Source organism: Camelus ferus, chromosome 7 (genome assembly GCF_009834535.1).
Source record: "Camelus ferus isolate YT-003-E chromosome 7, BCGSAC_Cfer_1.0, whole genome shotgun sequence".
Lineage (NCBI taxonomy): Eukaryota > Metazoa > Chordata > Mammalia > Artiodactyla > Camelidae > Camelus > Camelus ferus.
Genome location: NC_045702.1, coordinates 4,298,946 through 4,322,334, shown reverse-complemented (window position 1 = coordinate 4,322,334; position 23,389 = coordinate 4,298,946). Strand labels below are relative to the sequence as shown.

Genomic DNA, 23,389 nt, shown 5'->3' with positions numbered 1-23,389 from the left:
CCATTCTGGCCATTAGGGACCAAAGCATATAGAGCCTCGCCCAGATCTCAGCTGGGAACAATTCCATTCATTTCAGGGTATGTGGGAACTCTTCTAACTGGGTAAGAAAACACTAGTAACATAACATTCTAATACAGTTTCAGCATTTGCCTATCACTTAACAAGGAGGAGATGAAAATTTCAATCTTCACAGAATTCCTTGATTGGGTATCTTATTTCCCAGTATTTAAAAAATTATATAGAAACCCACCCATAATGTGGCTCCATCTAGGAATTCACTGCAACTCAGGTCAAAATGCTCTGACTTCCCATAGTCTTTGGTATGAAAGGCAAACTGCAAACTGGGTAGGCTCTTTGTTTTCATCCCTTTTACAGAAATAACAGCTCTACAGAAACGTTTTTCAAATTCACAGCTTCCTAAATGAGTTACATGTGAAAACTCAGAAATGCATTTCAACTTTCCTAAACAAGTATTGAATTGAATTCCAGAAATGTGACACAAAGTTATAAAACTCCATTTTATTTGGACTGAAATGAGTCTTATTTAGTTTTTAAACAACTTAATCATATACAGTTTAATTATTATTATCACTCTGAATAATCTTCACAACCTAGGAACAGAACAGGCTTAAACGGTACTAGTTTAAGAAATCCACCTTGTGTAGAAATACTGTCATGTTAAATTCCCTGAGAGTTTAAAACTTTAGAATCAAATCATTTTAGCCTACTAAAGACTTTTAAAACTTGCTTAATATTCCCCTCAAAGACTATTTTATGATACATATCAACAAAACTCAACGCCACTTTCTCTGATAATAAAAAAATGTTTTCTTAAATTGTTACTTTTTAAATGACGTGAAACTAAAGAAAATTGGTTGCTGGTTTTAGAATCATCATGTTTGAAGAAAAAGATCCTGTGCTTCACCGCTTGCTGCCACGCCTTACAGAGGTAGGGCCGATAGTCTAGCTCCGCATCACTCGGACGGTTAGAGGCACAAGAAGGACCTTCTGCTGAGTTTGCGGTTTTCTGCATTATACTTTGTGTTGTTGCAAAAAGAACCAATCGATACTCATTTACAAGTTTCTCTAAGAGTTGAGAACATTTCTTCAGAACAGACTCCTGTAAGTTAACACTTTCTCCTCCATTGACACGGTCTATCCAATAAAAAGCCGACAGGCTATCCAAAATCAGAAGGCAGAGGGAGGGGTGACGACAAAACATGGTTTCTAGCGAGTACAGCGTGAGAAGCAGCTGCGTGCTACTACTGCAGTAGACCAGAGAGAGTCTCCCGAGGCAATGCTTTATCACTTCTTCAGAACTTTGGGACAGTCTGTGCTCAAGAACTGTAACAAGCCGAAGCATGTCAAAGTGGTAATCCGTGTCAATAAATAAGACTTCTACTTCCAGTCCACCTTCCGATTTTGGAAGTATACATCGTGCTGTTAAGTGATAAAGCATCTCTGTTTTTCCTGTTCCTTCTGGACCATGAAATTCAAGAATAGCACCTGTGTAAAATTTAAAAATGTCGGTCAAAATGCAGCAGCACAATAATGGTAGGCTAAGAAATGAGAAGTCTGCAAAAATGTTTAAAAAAAATTTACTGAAATATTCTTTTGAAAGAAAATCTAAATCCACTTGCCCAAATGGATTCGTAGAAGCAAACACAAATAAATAGGGAAGTTAAATCATTAAATTTCACCTCTGAGAGAGGTGCTGGCTATTAATTAGCACCAAGAAAATTTGAAAAACAAAACAACATGGTTGAAATGGGCCCAACGGCATCTGCTGGGGATGGGCCTGCATACACAGAATTAAACTCGCAATACTGCAGCATTAAGCATAACGTGCCACAGGTCTAGGGTCTTTTAAAGAGATACTGACCCATGATACACGCCATTTCTGGTAGTTGATTTTCCAATATCCATTTCCTCCTTTTTCCTTAAGTTTAAAACCCCAATATGGGGGGAAGGCAATGTGCCCAGCTTAAAAACTATTTTTCTTAGTTTTCCTTGCAAAGATAGGTCAGCAGGTATCAGAGTTGTATCCAGTGAAACACAGTGGATGTCTGCTGGGGTTTCTAACTTTTGCTGCCCTGAGACAGGTGCCACTTCTGCTCTGCCACTCCCTCCTCTGGTGCAGCAGTCATCTTGGAACAGCGAGGATGCCGGGTTCACACCAAAGAGGGCAGATCCCCGAAAAGGGTGGAGCAGGAAGACTAGGCATGTCCAGGACTTGGATGACAACACGGAACCCTGTGTGCCAACGACGCACAGCCTGCCTCGGTACCAACGGGTGGAAAATAAGCCTCTAGCTCATAGGCTGCTAGGTTGGATTTCTGTCACATGCAGTTGAATCAATCCATAATTAGGGCTTCTCAATGTTGTTGTCATAATGGGTGGAACAATTCTTGACTGTGCAGATTCACACAAGCAGAGCAGTAAGAGCCCACAGCTCTCAGGTCCTAAATGCCAACAGCACCCCTCAGGTGAAAACTCCCTACACAGGTCCAAGCTGCCTTCAGTTACTCCCTGCTATAGTGAGTATCTCTGAAATGGTCTTGCTGAAACGACATCTGCATTGTGAATTATTTTCCACATTATAAATCAAAGTCAACTACTCTGAACTTTAAAGACTCCAAATCTCTCTCTATACAGGTTCTAATAACTCTCTTTCATTGAGGACAGGACACGTTAAATAAAACACCTGGGGAAACTGTCCTGTCTCCAAAGCTATTAAAATCCACTCTAAACAGTGGCCTTCCAATTCTTGTTTGTTTGCCATTAAATTTATGGCTAAACTATGTAACTGGAAACATGTTAAAAAGCAGATTCTCAGGTTCCAAACAAGTTATGGTCTATCTGAGAATCCAGTTACTTTATTTCCTGTTATTACTGACAAACCATTTTATGCTGGAACAATCACAAATAATGTGTAAGAAATCTAGCAGTTTGCCACCAGCACATATTTAAGGTAATATGAAACTTCAGCCAATTTTCCCTATATTCTTATGTACAATTTGCAATTCAAGATTTTAATTAGAGGGGGAGGGGATAGCTCAGTGGTAGAGCGCATGCCTAGCAAGCATGAAGTCCTGGATTCCATCCCTAGTACCACCATTAAAAATCAATTACCTTCCCCTCAAATAAAAAATAAATACATAAAAGATTTTAATTAGAAAGATTCCCTCACGTCTCCCCACAAGGTATCAGCCTCAAGGAGTGAAACTGTTTTCACATTTAACAGTTGTTCATGGCTGCTCTTATTAAAAGTTAACATGGTGACGAAAACCACACTCAACCAGATGTTCAGGTTACCCTCTCCTACTTACATAACTGAGGAGCTGAGTGGAAATCTTACCCCTGCCTCCAAGTCTTTTACTGCCCTATGTTATAAGGAAGAGGACAAGCTACGTGCAGCAGATGGAGACACATTAACCCTGAACAAGTATTAACGGCAGTGAAGGAAAGCTGAAGACACAGTGTAGCAAGATGAATCTGAAAGCGGTGTGAGGGCACAACAGGCAGGCAGCACCAAACCTGGCCTCCCGTCCCCAGAAACGCAGGCAGGCACAGCATCGCAGCGGTCACCCTGCCTTCAGCACTCTACACGTGGCAGGGGACGACTTCTACCTCACTGGACCCTAATGACCACACTCGGGGGTGGACAAATCAACCCTGACCACCCTCCACCATTGTACTTAGCACGCTACAGACCCTGCCCATCTCCCTGGTTATATTTCCTGCTCGTGACTTCAAGGTTGGGACCTGAATCCCCAGCATATAAAGCACAGTATCTTCTGAATGCACTTCATTGGCTTAACCTTCTTAAGAACTTCTCGAAAGAAATCTAAAGAACGAAAATGTAAGTGCTGATTTGGGGAAGATTAAAGGCCCAGCGGTCAATTTTGGAATATGGCACTTTGAAAGGTAGCAGGTATGGCAGGGAGTCCCAGGCAAAGGTGTGACTGGGAGTAAGCTACAGAGAAACAGAACAGAAAGCTCTTTGTGGGGTGGGAGTACACCTAAAATTAAGACAGAGGGCCAAAACTCAATTCTCAGACTACACCCACAGTTAGAGGAGTCAGCAGGAACACAGATAAAACAGAAATTTAACAGAAAAATCAGGAGCAAAAAACAACACAGAACACAAAAGAAGGTTTCGAGAAAATGAAATAGTACTAAATAATACTAAATGTAGCAGAAAAGTTCTAAAAATAAAGAAAATGGCAGGGGAGAGGTAGGGAACAGATCACTGAACTGGTCCTGGATGGTAAACTTACAGCAGTAAATGTGTTGTTTTCAAAAGCACATTTAACATAAACATTATTTTATGAACTGAACTGTAAAAACTGAGATACTTAGAAGACAGACTGAAAAGGCACCACCGGGAGCAGTCCCTGCCTTCAGACTAAAGGCAAGGATGGAAATCACACTGTAGGAAGGCGGGGATACACGAGGAATTAGAAAAAGGACACAATGGTTTAGGCTCATTTAAAAAGCACAAAAAATTCAAAAGCAGTTTCATGTGGCTGGAGAGTCAAGTGAAGATAATTTAAGGTAAGAGAAATGTAACACATTCTGAAATAGAAGAGCAGGGATTCCACAGGGAGATAGAAACACAAGTTATTGGTCAGAGGGTAACTGAGATAGTTATCTCTGGATATTTTCCAGAATTCTCGGAATAGGGAAAAAATGAAAACTTTGCCAAATATTTTCTTGGAGATGGGGTGGTGCTCATAAACACCTCTCAGCATAACCTACAAGAGTTCTGGTGCTTTGTGAACACTCTCCAGCAGGGCTTACCAAGGCTTTCTAAACCCATACATTAAATAAGAAATATATATAATGGTTCCTTAGATCCTTGGTTCAGCATGACTTAAACTCAGACAAAGTTTAAGGTTGGCCAGGAGATTATTAGGTAGATAGAAACAGTCTTCTTCTACAGATTAACAGCAAAGCAGATAAAAAGGTCATTTATAACAACTGGGTAAGAAAAATCTGCAAACCTGGAAATTACACATGAATATTATCACTAAGGTTCTTGAACTAGATTCCCTACAAATATGTTTAATGATGAATTGGACTCAGTTTCATTGATTTTCATTTACTGTCTAATCATAAGATCAAAAATTGTATCCAAGCATTACGTTCTATATAGGAGACATGGTCCATTTAACTGTATTTTAAGTCACTATTTCATGTTTCTTCGAGCTGTTACAAAAAATCTCACCCTAGTCCAATCAAAGCATTGAGTATGACAACTTGCAGCTAAAGAAAAAAAAAATCCCACCTCTACAGTTTGACACTCAACAAATTAAACTAAATCAGAAAATCTGGATGGTTTGGCCTTGTTAGTTACTCTTACAAATAGAATGCTGTTAAGGGGTTTGGGTAACAGATTGTCAGAGTGAGTTTACCAATCTAAAAGAGCCTTCAAATAAGGAAAAGAAAGAAAAGCCAAAAAATACATCATCTTGGTACAGCCTACTAATTTTATAACAAATATGTTAAATTTGCAGAATACAATCATTACAGCACTTAAGAGGCAATGAGCTTCTATGTGGTACTGAGTAACTACCACCCAAAAAAAGCATTAAAACTATGTTTACCATATAGCACTGTAAACTGCTGTAACCCCTAAGTCTCTTACTGACTCACTCTGAGCTACCCTGTAACAGCTTCTCATCAACTGCTGTTGTTGACAAACAATCCTTATAATCCTAGTCTTACGTCTGCTATTGCTCTGATGAGTACTCATCTAACCAGTTTTATAGCTCTAAAATCTATTCATTTTAAGTAAACATTTTTTTTTAGTGGCTGAACATGTTTTTAAAGTTTCTATAAATGTAATATTCAAATGTATAAGCTGTTTTTCAAATCCATGTTTCAATGACAGTTTCATAAGGCTCAACTTAACATCCTGACAGAGAGAATAGATAGTTCAATATTTTGTCTGATATGTTTGACGAAAATTTGTCATTTATTCTTGATAGTTTAGAATTTTCTGCTAACAGATCTGCTCTGCAGGAAATACCAAAGGGAGTCCTTCAGGATGAAGGAAAGGAGGAGAGAGGAACTTAAATCCAAACGAGTCAATAAAGAACACAGGTAAATATAACTACATGGTAAATATAAAAGACAGTATAAGCGTGTTTTATACCTGTTAACTCTTTTTTTGTCTCATTTAAGATAAAACTGCATTAAATAATTCTAATGATTTTTAATAATTTTAAGTGTGTTTAAGTATATACTTCAGTATTATAACTATATATAATGTATAAATACATAATGTCTAACAGTACAAAGAAGGGGGTAGGAATGGAATGATACATTACCAAAGTTCTTATAAAATATTGAAATTAAGATGGTACTTAATCCAATTAGATTGTTATCAATTAAGATGTTCATTGTAATCCTCAGGGCAATCATGAGGTAAATAACTCAAAAAGTAAAAATAATGACAAGGAATTAAAATGGAACACTAGAAATGCCTATTTAACACAAAAGAAGACAGTAAGAGAGGAACAGAGAAACAAAAAAGATATAAGACACACATGAAACAGACAGCAAAATGGTGGGCATAAACTTTAACTGATGATAATAAATGGATTAAAAAATCCAAACAAATGGCAAAAATTGACAAAATGGAATAAAAAACATGATCCAACTATAGGTTGTCTACAATGGGCACACTTTACATCCCAAGTCACAAGGTTGACAGTAAACAGGCAGAAAAAGAGATACTACGCAAATGGTAACCAGTAGAGCTGAAGTGGCTGCACTATCATCAGACAAAACACACTTTAAGACAAAAATTGTTATAGAGACAAGGATGTTGTGTTTTTTATTGTGGTAAAAAGCAACATAAAATTTACCATCTTTGCCATTTTTAAGTGTGCAGTTCAGTAGTGTTAAGTACATTCACATTGTTGTGAAGCAGTCTACAGAACTTTTTCATCTCGCAAAACTGAAAACCTGTAACCATTAGACAACAGCTCTCCCTTTCTCCCTTCTCCCCAGTCCCTGGTGATCACCATTCTACCTTCTGTTTCTATGAATCTGACTATTTTAGGTGCTTCATGTTAAGTGGGACCAGTAGTATTTTTCTTTTTGTGACTGGTTTATTTCACTTGGCATGTCCTCAAGGCTCATCTGTGTTGTAGCATGTGTCAAAATACCCTTCCTTTTTAAGGCTGAATAGTATTCCATTGTATGTATATATGATTTTTCTTTATCCATTCATCTGTCAACAAACATCTGAGTTGCTTCCGTTTCTTAGCTGTTTTGAATAGTGCTGCTATGAACATAGGTGTGCAAATACCTGTTCAATCCCCTGCTTTCAATTCTCTTGGATATACACCCAGAAGTACAACTGGTGGATCATATGGTAGTTCTATTATTTATTTTTTGAGGAACCTCCAGACTGTTTTCCATAATGGCTGCACCATTTTACAGTCCCATCAACACAAGGGTACTAAATTGTCCACCGACTCACCAACACTTTTTTTTTTGATAGTAGCCATTCTAATGGGTGTGAGATGAATTTTATAACATAAGTCAATCCATCAATAAGATATAATAATGATAATAAATGTATATATGCCCAACAACACATGAAGCCCACAAAAACTGAACCAAAGGGAGAAATAGACAATTCACCAATAGTCAGACTCAATACCCCACTTGCAATAATGGATAGAACAACTGGACAGAAGGTCAGCAAGGAAACAGAATACCTGAACAACACTGAAAACCAACTAGAACCAAGAGACATCAATAAAACACTTGACCCAACTACAGCAGAACACATATTCTTCTCAAGTGCACATGGAACATTCTCCAGGACAGATCATATATTTGGCCATAAAACAAGTCTCGATAAATTTAAAGAGACTGAAATCAAATAAGTATGTTCTCTGATCAGAAAATAAAAACAGAAATCAGTTGCAATAACAACAGCTGTAAATCTTCTTGACCGTGGATTAGGTAATGGCGTCTCAGCTATGATATCAAAAGCATGATCAAGAAAAGCATAGATAAATTGAGGGACTTCATCAAAATTAATAACTTTGCGCTTCAATGGAGGCCATCAAGATAGTGAAAAGACAACATACAGAATGGGAGAAAATATGTAAAAATCACGTATTTGATAAGGGACTTCTATCTAGAATATATAAAGGATTCATAACTCAGTAAAAAGAAAACCCAGTTTTGTAAACGGGCAAAAGATCTGAATTTCTCCAAAGTACACATACAAATTGCCGAAAAGCACATGCACCATGCTTAACACCATTAGCCATCAGGGAAATGTAAATCAAAACCACAAGGAGGCATCACTTCATACTCACTAGGAAGGCTATCGTCAAAAAGACAGACAATAACATGTTTGCAGGATGTGGGGAAATTGGAACACTCATACACTTTGCTGATGGTGACAAGGAAAATGTGGCAATTTCCAAAGCAGCTGCCTTGGAAAATAGTCTGGCAATTTCACCAAAGGTTGAACACAGAGTCCCCATACAGCTTGGCAGTCCCTCTCATTGGTATTACCCAAGACAACTGAAAATGCATCTCCACAGAAACACTCGTACACAAAATAACCACAGCATTCTTCATTACAACCAAAAAGCAGAAACAACCCAAATGTCCATCAACTGATGAATGGATAAATAAAATGTGGTGTATCTACACAAGAGAGTATTATCCAATAAAACAGAATGAACTACTGACGCATGCTACAATGTGGTGAATCAAGCAAAGTGAAGGAAATCAGTTATAAGAGACCGCATGCCCTATGATTCCGATTATGTGCAATGTCCAGAAAAGGCAAACCCGGACAGGCAGAAAGAAGACGAGCGGTTGCGCAGAGTTAAGGGGTGTGAGAGGGAGTGAGGAGCGACACTATCAGGCAGGGCTTCTTTCTGGGGTGAAGAAAATGTTCTACAGTTGACTGTGGTGACAGCTGCATGTGTGTGTGAACTGTACACTTTAGACGGGTGAATTCTCTTCTTTAAAGCTGCTGCATTAAAAGAGAAAGAACGACCTAAGCACACTACTTCGTTATCAGTTTCCCCTAGTGTAGAAGTGCTGATAGAACCAGTGGGTATATAGTTTCCCTGCCACGAAAATATTAACAGAACAGCCAGGTACCTAAGGACTTCCCTGTGATTCTCAAACTTCTAAAGAATAAAAACTCAGTAATAACAAAACTCCCACAAACTGTGTTGGGACTAAGGAGCTTGTTTGTTCTGAAGATTTACTGCAGATAAACCAAACTTCATCTCATCTGACACCGCCAGCAAAGGCTTGGAAGTGTCCCACCGCAATCTCTTTCTCAGGTTTTAACTTCACAGTTTAAGCCATCTAGGCTCTTGCCAAGAATATGTGTATATATATGAATATATGTCAGAAAAAACTTGTCTTATAAAACTTAATTTATATTTTGGCTGGAGATTGTGTTTTTACCATGCACAGGTGAATCTTCATCAGCAAACAGATATGGTTCTATGTCTTTCAAGGAACTTCTGCCTTCCAGTCGGGCAAGGAGCTTGTAAAAGAGAAAAAAAAAGGGAAGAAAACTCATTATCTAAAAATACAAAATCCTAGAAATTGACATATACAATTTTTCCAAAAGTCTATAACTTTTCATAATGTTGAGGATCTGGAGGAAATTACGAAATAGGAAATACAATTTAGGAGAAAAAATTGTGTTCATTTATTCAGAAAATACTTTATTTTTTGTTTATGTACCAAACACTGGTGGTAGAGTCGCTGCCCTCAAAGGAGCTGATGTGTAGTTTGGATACAGGCCCACACTGCTAACTGCAAGGGGTCTATCTTCCCTACTCCTTATAATTCTCTTTCTCACTCCACTTACCACACTTGTTACACAGTTACCAGCATTTTCTTCTGTCTGCCCACTATCCTGTCAGCCCTCACCTAGGGAAAGTAAAGGGAGGAGACAATGGAGAAAGGTGGAGAAAAACGTCCCTGAGAAGCTCCAGCTTGAATTCGTGAGGTGAACAGGGCAGAGCCAGGCATAACTGGCAGATGGGACCACGTCAGCCGAGGTGCAAAGGTTATAAACAGCAGTGCGCACAGGCCAGCTGGAAGGAAGTTTGAACTGCTAGAGCTGGTGGCGTGAAACAGGCAGGAGACAATGAAGTCATAAAAGAACAGAAGTGAGGTCGTGAAAGGTCTTGGATGCCACGTTTAGCAGTTTGCTCTTTGGCTTGCAGTAAGAGCAAGGGGTTTTAAGAAGCAGTCTACAACAGCTGAAGAGTAGAGAGCTGGGACTCGAGAACCAGACCTGCTGGGTCACTTCTCTAGGCCTGAGGTTTCTCATTAGTAGTGTTTCAAGAGCGCCTGGCACAGAGCAAGCACTGTGTAAGTATGAGGTGTTATCTGCATTTCAAACAGATCATCCTGGTGGCTACTAGGGGGTGGGTGTGAGAGGAAAGGCAGTAGTGGAGAAAAGGCTGGAGTCTGTCGCGCTAACCTGGAGGAGGAGTGCCCTGCACCAAGACAGAGTTAGGACCACAGCAAGCAGAATTCCCAGACTGACAACGGAAACGTAATCAAAGTTGATTCTCAAGGTTCTAAGGAGCGACACAGATTAGATAACCCTTCTATAGAACAACAAAAGCACATCACAAATGGAAGAAAAGCACTTATCCTTTATAGTTTGTTTGTTTTTTTTAAACAGAAGTAAGAGCTTCAGAAAGAATTCCTGCAGTGATGAAAAGGTTCTGTGCATTAAGCTGCCCTCAAAGAACCTGCAGGTAGGTCCTCTAGGAGATGAGGTTTTACTCCACAAGCTAAGACTGCTAACTACACGAGGAGGAGAGTGCTCTGAATTACAGCCGAGGCTCCAAGCATGCACCTGTGGTGTCAGTTGTTCTCATAAATACTAAGACATCATCTTTTTCACTAAGCTGACAATGCGCTGATGGTGCAACAGCGAAGGTGGGTAGAACTGTTGGCACCAGCACACTCACAGCAGTGGCACCAAACTGCATCAGTATACACGGTATTCTTCACCACTCACAGGAAAAAAAACCCAAACAAGCAAAACTATTTTTATGTAAGAATGGTTTTTGATGAGGCAGTAAAAAGTGTTAGTTCTATTAAATCATGACCTTTGAGTACTTTTGAAAATATTCCTTGTAATGACATGGGAAGCATGTTAGTAGGAAAGAATTTAACCTTGACCAGAGAGGTCCGGCCTTTGCCCTGGGCTTCTGGGAGATAATCTCTAGGCCTCTTGGAATATCCTGCTGATAAAAGTGTCATTGTTTACCTGGGGACCCTGAGCCACACCAGACAGTCTAACAGTGTGAGTGGAGGTGGGGGCCCCAGGTCGGCTCAGCCTCTGGTATCCCTGGGCTGGAGCCGGAGGCTGGTTGTTTGGGCGGCTATGCCTGCATGACAGCCTCAATGAAGACCCATGGACACCGGAGTTCAGGTGAGCTGGCAATCGAGGTCAGAATGAGCGAGGTCTTGAGGACCTGGAACTCTGCAATTGGTCCAAAGTGAAGGCAGTCTTGGGGACTTACCCTAACTTCACATATAGATAAAGCACTTTTGCTCTGAATTGAAATACAATGGTTTTTCTCTAGGAAAAGCAATTGTGTGATTATCTGAGCTGGATACTTTTTCATTGAATACCTTTAATTTGAAAGAACGACCGACAGACAAGTCACGACTATACAGACTTTGGAATCTGGCAGACATTTTATTGAAAACAAAGAAAGCGAGCCTGTCACTTTTAGGGAAAAGAACTGACAGTATCTGTTGCCAATGATAAAATCTGAATTTTGGGAAACTTTTATCCACTACTGTGAGCTTGTCAGGTTCCCAATACTTCAGGTATTGGTGAAATCACTGGTGACTTTAACAGATGTGACTTTGAGGGGATAATTATTTAACAAAATGTGTCAATACCTGGAAGATCAGTATAACTCAGTGAACCAATATTTCCAAGTGACCAATGTATGATGTCAAGTCACTTCGGGTTAAGAGTCACTCCAAGTTTAAAACAGATCAGTAGGTTGTAATGTATGAAAAGTTCATTGATAAATTTCATATCCTATGTTGCAATTCACTTCTAGGAAAATGACTACTTGTCAAGTTTTAGTGTAGTATCAGGGAAGAATATCCACAGTTATCTGAAAAGATTCTTAAAATTCTCCTCCCTTTACTAACCATGTAACTGTGAGAGGCAGGTAGTCTTCATCAACTTTAACCAGAACCACATATAGTAACAGGCTGGATACAGAAAAGAGATGCAAACCCAGTTAACTTCTCTTCAGCTAAACATTAAAGAGACTTACAAATATGTAAAATCATGTCACTCCTCACTACATTTTTTCTTTAGAAAAATATAGCTATTCTTCATAAAAATATTTCTGATAATATTCAATGGGTTTATTATTGGGTATATTCAGTTGGGTCACTGGTACACAAATGTAAGTATTTTAAATTTCTCAGTTTCATTGACAGATATAACCTCATAAACAAAAGCTCTTTTGCTGATGGACGTTAACTGGACCAACTGTGATGATCATTTTGCAATATATACAAATAATGAATCATTATGTTCTACACCTGAAACTAACATAATGTTATGTCTATTACACCTCAAAAAAACCCAAACAAACCCCACAACCAACAAAAAACAAAAACCACAACTCTCTGAAATCCCCAATAATTTTAAAATGTGTAATGCAGTCCCTAAAGCTAAAAAGTATGAGAACCACTGAGTTAGAAGGCTGAGAGTCCAAGGTGAAGGAGAAAACAGAGAAACGTCCACGGACAAGATGGAGCATAGGATATGACTATAAAGTGTTTTAAAAAGCAAGCATACAAATGACTAACATCCTTATCAGGAAGATTAACTTGAGAAGTTACTCCAATTTTTCACTCTTACTGCCATTGCTCAAGATATTTTAGAATCCTCATCTCTTGAGAATCCCTTGTGTATTCAAAAAAGCATTAGAATTTTATTGACATGACTCTTAGAAAAAGGTAGTATTACTCCTTTTACCAAACTGCCTGACTTTGACAATTTGCATCTGACTTTCCCCTATTATTAAAAAGTCAAATTCATTTTCAAAGAATGAAAACCATCACTAAGAACTTTCAAAACAATGTTTTACAAAGCCAAAAGCAGGATATACTGAATACAGAGGGAGTGAAAGTAACTCCCAGAACTTGAAACTTTACAAATAATGGAAATTAACAATTTATAGAAGTCACTTGATGGGATATATTCCAAACCTAAGCAGAAAATACCCTAAAATTTTGGCATAAACCTGACTGTTGTATAATTTAAAATGAAAAATGTTGTCCAGATTTGAGGAATGAGTTGAAAGAAGCTAGGTATAACCAATCTGGAGTTTCAGTAGGGCAAAGGGTAAGTTAAGTAAGGGTAAAGGGAACCCTAATAAGTTCTGCTTGACATGACAGTTTGCTCCTTTCAGGGAAGATTAACACATCAGGCAAACAGAGCTCAGCTGATGGTAGCTATTAAGACAATTCAACTATTTCTCTTGATTCTCTAAGCAACCTTTCTGAGCCCAAATTTCCTAACTGGAAGAGAATACACAGTGGACACAACAATTCTGGTCTATTTGGCAGTTGCACTAGTGTTGTAAATTACTACATTCGGCATTTGGTTTGTAAATCAGCATCTGCTAGGTTTTATTGTCCTAACAACAGCATCTAATAACAGCTAATGTTTGTACCTGCTGCGGTATCAGTGGTTCACAACTTACATACATTATCTCTTTTGACTGTCACATTAACTCTATTTGTTATCATTCTATTTTTCAGATGAGAAAATAAGTAGACACCAGAGTCAGGATCTAACCGAGATCTCTCTGGCTCCCCAAGCCCAGAATTTGCCCACTGTGAGACAGAGCCTCAGTCACGTCACTGAGTCGGGCAAAATCTGAGTACCCGGATGAAACAGTTTTTGGACTTACTAAGCTAAAGACCAAACCAATGTGATGTCCTGTCTAGAAAATTATCCCAACAAGGAGCCCTAAATGTTTCAACAGCAACATCAATACTGAGCAAGCATACAGTCTGCAAAAGGGATAATACTCAACAATACAGATATTCATTGGTAAACATTTCAGGTAAGTCAACAGTACTCCAGGAACTGAGTAAGGCACTGGGGATACACAGGTAAAACAGACACAGTAACTATCCTCAAAGAATTTACCAGGGGAGAGCCAAAAGATTTAAAAAGTACAATACAGCATGGCAGGTATTGTAACAGAAATAAATACGGGATGCTATGAAGGCATAAAAGATAGTCGATGGTAATCTGTGTGAGAGGTACCTTTAATTTTGAATGAGGGATTGAGCATACAGTTCTTTCGGACACATACAAAATGTTCACTGATACAGAAATGCTTTTTTTCTTTCCACCTGGAATGTCCTTTACCTGTTCTCTCAATTAAATTCCCTAAGACCCAGACTATTGAAAGAATGAAAATTCTACACATTCCTCAGGGCCACCTTCCATGAGTTATTACCTTACTTAACACAGTACCAGCCAGTCTCCCTCACCTGGATGTAAAAGCTTAAAAAGAAAAGGGTCTACCTTGGCTCACCACCAATTCCAAAATGCTTTACATTTGGCAGAAACTTAGTAGCTGCCTGTTAAGTTGAAGGTAAACAGGACATAGGTGGGTAGAATCAGGGTTAGGATGGAGAGTAAAAAGAACCTCAAATTATGTAGATTTTCTACATGCGTGGACGATCTATGCTAAACTTCTGCTGAACAGAAGTCCATGAGTATTCTTACAGCTGTCATCAAAGTTCTTAATGCTTACTAACAAAAGTCTGTTTTATAGGCAATCATATACCTTCAATGCCTGTTAAAGAAAGTATGTATCATGCAGATGTTTTAAAACATCATTTAATTATGCAAAGGCTTACACTAGCGCAGGAGAGCTTAAAGATCAAATTAACCAGAAATGAATGACGTTAAGGCAAACACGTGCATATAATTTGGATAAAGGCTCATTTCCCTTGACCTTTTTTGATTAAATCTGTTTGCAGACAGTCCCCAGCAGCAAGGCTTCAAACCAGTTAAGTGTAAAAGGTGACCTAAAGAAGTAAACATCCTAAACCCAATATTCCCACCCTGCCCTGTAACAGGCCTGGATTCCACTTACAGATTGAATACAATTCTTAGTAGTTCTACTACATATATAGAGGAAGTTTACTTCAGGCAAACATATGTAACTGTTTTAACAGAAAGAGAGGAGCTAGAATGAGGGGGAAGGCAGGGAAAGCAGCTCTGTGTTAACACGCATGTGGTCCATGAAAAATCCGGCCCTTATCATGATAGTCCCTTAAATTAAAGGACTAATTCTTTTTCACTTGTGAATTAGGCTCCTTCACCACTGAGGAAACTCAACTGTCTTTCAGGGCAGAGTACTACATCTGGCTCTTCAATTAAGCTTTTGTTTACATTATATAGAATAGACAACTGTTACTCAAATACTAAATAGTTAAATTCCATTGTTTCTAAGTATATTCCCTGAAGAGCTCCTGCTTTTATAACTAGTATTTTTTAAAAAAAGCAACCATCCTGTAAGAAGGAAAAATAGATACATAACTGACTAAGCAGCATTAATTTCTAGCAGAATTCATAAGGACTAAATTCTAAATTTGACATCCACAAATTACTAATTTCATTAAATGTATTCTTAAGATTTCACTAGAAGTTATAGCAGACTGTGCTTCAAAATTTCATTTAGACTGTAAGATCAACTATATGCAAGATCCCAGACACAGTAAAGCACACAATCAAAACTGCAGGAGCTGGGAACCCTGCTCCCAGGTGATGAGTATTCAGCTAAAACACCTTTGTTTAGCTCACAGGAAGCATCCCTACCAGGCTCACCGGTGAATGACTGCAGGAAGGGATTAACACATCCCCTCCAGAGGCTGACTGAAACCAGGAAATGTTTGCCTTTACTCCCTCTCCTCTTAGTATAAAAGAAGCCTGAATTCTAACTCAGGCAAGATGGTTCTTTGGGACATTAGTCCCCCATTTTCTCGGTCTGCTGGCTTTCCAAATAAAATCACTACTCCTTGCCCCCTTGCCTCCCCTATTCTCTCATCCTCTCATCCCCAGGGAAGGAGAGACTTTTTCCAGTGGATTATTTTGTGAGCAGGAACTAGACACACACTTATCAGCCCCTTCCTGGGTCCTGCCAGCTTGCCTGCAGGAATAACATAATTCTGTTTCTAGACTTCAGTCTAGTAGGAGGGGCACTTATAAACAAGCATCTGGCAACATAAAGATTGATGAAAACCTTGACAAGAGCACTTTTAGTGGAAGGTGGAAGCCAGAAGCCAGGTTACAGTGGGCTAAAGAGTGAATGAGATAAGGAAGTTTGGGCACAGAGCACAAACAACTCTTTGCTCTGCTGGGGAGTAAGGGAATGGGGCTGAACGGGGATTTGATGTCTAGGGAGCTTTTTTTGGCTTATTTGGTATTTATTGTGTTATGTTAGGATACAGATGGAAACGACTGGTAGAAAAGAAGATTCCAGATGCAGAAGACGGAGAAAAATGGTCACAGGAGTGGGAATATCTGCAGGAGCAATGTCCTTGAGGGGGAGGAATGGGGTGGATGGAATTCAAATCCCATGTGGAGAAGGTGCCCTTTCTTAGACGCAGAAATATTTATTCTACTTTACAGGAGGGAATTTAGAGAAAATCAATACATATATTATTATCAATATAGACTTGATGAAAAAGCAGGAGTTGCTATATTACTATGCAGTAGAGCAGACTTCCAAGCAAAGAAAATTACTGGAGACAAAGAGGGACACTACGTAATGATAAAATTCCTAGTGTCAATCCACCAGGAAGATGTATGATCCTAAATGTACATGCATCAAAGAGTCTCAAAATACATGAAGCAAAGACTCACAGAGCTGAAAGGACTAACAGACAAATCCACAATTACAGCTGGGGCTTCAACACCCACTTCTCAGCAAACAACAGACTTACTAGAAGATCTGAACAATACAGTCAGCAGGATCTAATTCACATCTACAGGACCATCTAACAGCAGCGGAATGTACTTTTTTTTAAGGGCCCAAGGAATATTAATCAAGATATATTACATTCTGGGCCATGAAACAAACCTCAACAAATTTAAAAGAACTGAAATCACACAAAGTATGTTTGACTATAATAGAAACAAACTAGACATCAGCAACAGACAACAGGAAAAAATAAGGGAGTTCCTGTGAATTTTTTCATCAATGACAGATGAGGCAGTGCAGAAAGAGGGCAGAAGGAAGAGGAGGAAGGCATGAAATTTATCCATTTAACAATGATTGGTGCCCATTGTGGGCTACATGTTGTTCTAAACACTGAGACTTAAAGGAGTAAACCCGACAGAGAACAAAATCTGCAACCACGATCCTTAAATGGCAGGCATGAGGGGTGGGGAGGAAGACAACAGTGTAAGATGTCAGGCATAAGTGTTAAGAAGAATAAACAGAGGTTCCTTTAGGAATAAAGATTAACAGTAGGAAGGACCTCCTTATACTGGATGGAAAAGCTTCTTCTCTAAGTTGGCATGTGAGCAGAAACTTGATGCCAGTGAGGAAGTGAGCCATGTCAGCTTCTGAGGGAACAGCGATCTAGAGCAGGAGTGAACAGAAACTGCAAAGGCTCAGAGGCTGATGCCCGTCTGGCACATTCAAGGACCAGCAGGGACAAGAGTGAAGGCAGTGAGGGAAGAGCAGTGAGAGAGAGAGCGGTAGATGAGATCAGGAAGGCAGAAGAGATCAGAGGTCATGGGAGGGGCTGAAGGGCAAACCACACAATTTGCAAGTCACACGTCACTGTAGGAAACAGGATTCTGGATCTTACCGCAAATGACACATGAGCCTCTGGAAAGCTCGGAGCAGTAGAGTCTGTTTATGTTTTGAGTGAATCACCCTGGATACTATGTGGACTACACATTAGAATAAGTGTGGACAGGGCGGAGCAGAGACCAGTCGGGGGGCTGCTGCAGTCAAGTGGGTGATGGTTATTAGGAATAGGAATCGCTGCAGTGAAGACAGTGAGAGTGGTCAAACCCAGGATACATACTGCAGGTTAGAAGACAGATTTGCTAATGACTGTGGGTTGGTAAGGGAGGAAAAAAGAGGACTCAAGAATGACTTGAAGGTTTTTACCTTGAGCAACAGGTAGAACAAATTCACCATTTAACAAGACAGGGAAGACTTGGGAGGAAGCAGGTTGAGGTGTGGGTGTACGTGTGTGGTGGCAAATCAAGACTTCAATTTGGAGCATATTAAAGTTTTTTCTCTGAATCTAGGATTCAATCGTGATGAGCATGTTAACTGCAGGATGCCTACTGGACATCCGTGTGGATATGTCAAAAAGATAATAGAACAGATGTGTCTGAAAACCAGGAATAAGGCTGGACTTGACAGATGTTTTGCAATGAGAAAATGAATTAATTACTGGAAAAGCATAGGTGGACTGGGAGTCCACTTGAGACTGATGGTTATAAATTTAAAATGAAATCAGTCAGCCTAGTTGTGATTTTCTTTAGCAATATTCAGCTGAGTGGGCAGAGACACTCAGTGAAAGTCGACAGCTGGGTTTAATGGTTAGGAAAGTAGGTTAGGATGTGGAGACAAGGAAGTTGAAGGTATTCACAATGGCAACGAAGGAGCACTTGTTCTATTCTGGGTAAGAAAAGCGAAGAGAGAAGGGGACATACATTGTTCTAAGTCTATGACACAAAACTGAAATATTATTATTTAATAAATATTAAATTTGTCTTACTGAATATTTGCCTCTGGCAAAAAGGTCACCCTGTACCTTTTCTAAGAAAAGAAAATCAGTCATTGTTAATAAATATTTATCAGCTGTTTCCTATGGAGGGAACACTGTGCTTAGTGAAAGGATACAAAGAAATATTAAGAACCCACCTTCCAGAAGTATAGCTGAGAGGGAACTGAGAAGTCATAATCGACCACTCCCATTTTACAAAGATAGAAGTCAAGTTTTATTAACTTAACCAAAATCACCAAGCTTGTTCCTGACAGAGCCAAGACCAGAACTTCCAGCCCAGCACTATCCATCTCAGCCTCCAAAATGACACCAGAAGATTTCCGGGAAAATGTACAAAAATTCGCCTTGGGAAATGATCACTGGGGTGGAGAAGTTTTCTACTTTTCACATCAGTGCTGCTGGAATTTTCTGCCATAAGCACACACTACTTTAATAATATAACAGAACTGTTATAGTGAAGTTAATTAAGGAAAAAAGAAGCAGTATGTGCATGACAACCAAAACTGGACACTTTAAATTTTTTATCCACTGATTATCTTTAAACTCAAGGCACGTTTGCATTTTCGAGAAAATGTCAAGCGCACCACTACTTAACAACCACGTGCAAATGATGCCATTTGGTGGATGACACCAGTATACTGCCAAGATCACCGTGAAGGTCTCCTGATAACTCTCAGCGGAATATAAAAGCAAAAATGCCATTGCTCCTGGGCGGAAGTAAGGGGAAGAACAGATTACTCTGTCACACACTGCATTCAAATGTGAGTCTCGTATAGTCAGAGGCTCCTTATATAACCTTTCCACTCGCTATCTGGGCCACCATAAAATGCATCCCTAGAATCTGTTAAACAAAAATATTCTTTGCAACTTTGTTTTCTTGTATGAAATGTCTTTTCCCTAATATTCACAAGATGTGGGAAAAGTCAGCTGTTTTATAGGGTGGTTATTCTCGTGAATTAAGACTTTTAAGTAGCTTATTGCAGTTTCTTGGGATAGCTTATGACCTCAGATATCTTCCTCAACACAATGCCTCCAACATTACGTAGACGAATGTGCACGGAAAGAAAACACAACCTGAACAAATAAAGCAACGGCCATACGGTGCCCAGCGCCTATGGGAAAAGAGACCTGCTTAGTTGGTTTTGTTGACAAAAAGGAAAAAGAATAAAGGAGCACCAATCGCCCAGCTGACTATTCTCCTCTCCACCCCACCCGACTCCAAAGTAGTATGAGCGAAACAACCCTGCTGAGGGTCCCCAGACAGCCTAGGCCGGCCAGCGATATGACACTGAATTCTTCATTCAGTGATTTGACTGTACTGGGCTCTCCTTTTTTTGGGATGCTAGGCATGTTCTGACTCCAGAAGTCACTGAATTTAACCTGGCTTTCAAATTATCATTTAAATAAGTAAGGCTGAAACAACTAAGTCCTACTGTACAGCACAGGGAACAATATTCAGTATCTTGTAATAGCCTATAACGAAAAGCAGGAAGAGGAATATACATTTACATATGTATACCTGAATCACTATGTTGTACACCAGAAACTAACACAATACTGTAAATTGACTATACTTCAATGAAAACGATAAATATGATTTTAAAAATAAATAAATAAGGTTATAGCTCTTTGCAGTTCTTACATCAAAAAGTGCCTCTCTTCTTAAGGGGCAAGGGTTGGTGAACTATGGCCAGGAGGCCAAATCCTCCAGGTTAAAAAAGTAAAAGTTTGGGGGGGAGGATATAGCTCAGAGGTAGTGCATGCACAAGGTCCTGAGTTCAATCCCCAGTCCCTCCACTAAACAAATAAGTAAACCTAATTACCTCCCCCATCGCCCCCCCAAAACAAAACCGAAAATACATGAAAAATAAAAGTTTTATTGGAACCCAGCTGTGCTCACTGGTTTCCACATCTACCGCCGCCTTCACATTAGAGCTGAGTGGTTGTAACAGAGACGGAACCGCCGGCAAAGCCCAAATGTTGACCACCTGGCCCTCCCCAGGGAAAGCTTGCAGGCTCATTTTACTGAGTGTTGCTTTCTCTCCCTCACCTGCTCAAAGGCTCCTTCACAACCCACCTCTACCTATTTCTCAGGACGTACTTCCTAACACTGTTTTCCCTCGTTAGCTTTGTTCCAACCACAGAGAACTACTCGCAGTTCCCCTAAATCGGCCTGCTCCTGCTGAACACAGAACCTACATCCTTGCAACTCCCTGCCCCGAAAGTCACCCTCCCCTCGCCAAGCTAACCTCAACAGGTCCCTAAAACTTCAGCTGTCATCTCCTCCTCCCAGGCAGTCTTCCAGGATGCCCGCCTCTCTGCTGCCAGCATGACGGAGCACCCGCGCAGTAACTTGTAGTCAGCCTCCCCTACCAGCTCTGCGACAGCAGTTCTTTCTTTCGTTTCTTACTCTTGTTCCTAACCAGCGGCTGACACCCAGTTAAGTGCTTGATACTTGCTGGTTCAATTTCTGAATAAATTCTTGCAGGCATCAAATGGCTTGTGTAGCACTGGATATTTAGGCTGGAAATGTAAACTGCGATGGCAAGGGCTTGATGCCGTACGCCAGGACCAAAACATGAGCGGGAGGAGGTGAAGCAGCCTACTCAAACACCGCTGCTCTGGAAAAGTCAAGGAACGAACCACCTGGCGGGCCTGCTTTTCCCAGCTTCTCCTGCACAGCTAACCATGTCTGACTGTGGCCAACGTGGGGCAGGTCTGGAGCATCATCCCAGCGAGCAGAGAGCTCGCATTTCACACCCTTCAGTGCACCCCGTGAGCTCTCGTACCCCCGGAGTGGGGTCCTCCGCCTGCGCCCCGAGGACCGCTGGGTGCTGGGGGCGGCTCCGGGGGACACCGGTTTGCGGGGCGAGGTTCCGGGCGGCCTGCGTCTGGGCCCCGCGCGCCTCCCCCACCCCGGGGCGCCCCGGCCTCCCCGTGCCCTCGCCCGCCCGCAGCCCTGTTCTGGTCTCCCTGACTCCCACCCCGGCGGCTCTCACCTCCGTCCCAGACTCAGCCCTCTGAAAGTCACTACACATAGCCCTGAAGGCTCGGCGCGCCAGCCACTCAACCTTCCCGCCCGCAGCGCCATTTACCGGGCGGCGTCGGCTCCACAGCCAGTCAGAGGCGCCGACCCTCTGACCCCGGCGTGAGCACGCGCACTGCGCCCGCCGTCGGGGGCATGCGCACTAGGCTGGGCCCGCCCCGCTCTGCTGACGTCACACCCCGTCTCCCAGGAGACGGGAGACAGCTGGTGATTTTATTTTCGCCTCTCAATTTGTTTTTATTAGGTAAAACTAGCAGCATGTACTTTAAAAAAAGAAGTATTAACAGAACATTTACTGAGCAAGCGGGCCTCTGTTCACTCTTGGGTTAAAAGCCTTTGGCTGTGCGTGTGAGTCATGGTGACTTCTGAAAAAAGAAACGAGTACACTCAATTTAAACGAATTTATCGAGCAGATTTATCAAGTTCTTTCTGGAGATAAAGAATTCTATTACTGTTTGTTACCGGATGTCTATCCATTAAGATAGATATTAGGTGGATAGTTGATAGATGGATATTGAGTTATTGCCGTATGCGAGACCTTGTGCCAGGTTCTGGGAACAGAACAAAGAATAAGAGACATGCCTGAATGGAGTTTACAGCCTATTAAGTCACTTACTGGGATGTGTTTTTTAAATACTTTACTTTCCAGCAGATGTATCTGTTGTTTAGTTGGGCAAAACTGAGGTGGGCTCTCTTTTTGGTCTCTTTTTCTTATCCTTACACTTGGATCTGTGTAATTAAGAAATGATTATAATATTTGTAATGATGGTTAACACCTGTAGTGCTTAGTATGTGCCAGGCACTGTCCTCAGGGCTTTATATGAAATAACCCATTTAATCCTCATAGTTGTATGAGGTAGGTATTGTTATTATCCCCATTTTACAGGTGAGGAAACTGAGGCACAATTTTGACCCACATTACTGTGCTGTAATGATTGTAGTGGGTCAACACATTAATGAAAAATAGGAAGCAAAGACCCTGAATACAGACAGTTCTTCAAAGAAACTTGGCTGTGAAGGAAGAAAGTAATATAATACATAGAAAAAATATACAGGATCAAGGAAGAATCTTTAAGAAGAGAAGGCAAAGCCTAGGTCATGTTTAAATGCTGGTAGGAAAGAGCAGGTGGCAACTTAATGGTTAAAGACACCATCTGAGAAAGGTTACTTGACGGAGTTGGACCTGAGGAGGAAGGAGAGTTGAGGTACAAGAATCAGCTTTAGATGGGGGAGGGCATCTTGTCCAGAGACAAGGAGTCAAGAATGGGTGTAGATGCAGATACGGTTTTGGGTAGGGAGCTCAAAGAGGTTGAGAAGTTTGAGCCTGAGGGCTTATGTTTCTTCTTTGAAGTGCTTACACAAGGTAGTAGAAATCCAAGTTGAATTCCTCTTGTGAAAATTAAAAGAGCACCCACATCAAGTACCCAAACAGATGTTACCCACCTTGGTCCATTCGAGTACACAGAAGTGGGTGATGGACCCAAGTACCACACC

General features: G+C 40.6%; 1 protein-coding gene across 1 annotated transcript; it reads right to left on the bottom strand.

Annotated features, from left to right (window-relative positions):
* Positions 1–504: 504 nt before the first annotated feature.
* On the bottom strand, positions 505–21,979 carry XRCC2 (X-ray repair cross complementing 2). The gene is made up of 3 exons (XM_032483078.1): positions 21,849–21,979; positions 9,466–9,547; positions 505–1,506 (listed from the first exon to the last, which is right to left on the bottom strand). Exons 1-3 carry the CDS (start codon positions 21,885–21,887, stop codon positions 785–787), a joined length of 843 nt encoding a protein of 280 aa, XP_032338969.1. The 5' UTR covers positions 21,888–21,979; the 3' UTR covers positions 505–784.
* Between the last annotated feature and the right edge of the window lie 1,410 nt (positions 21,980–23,389).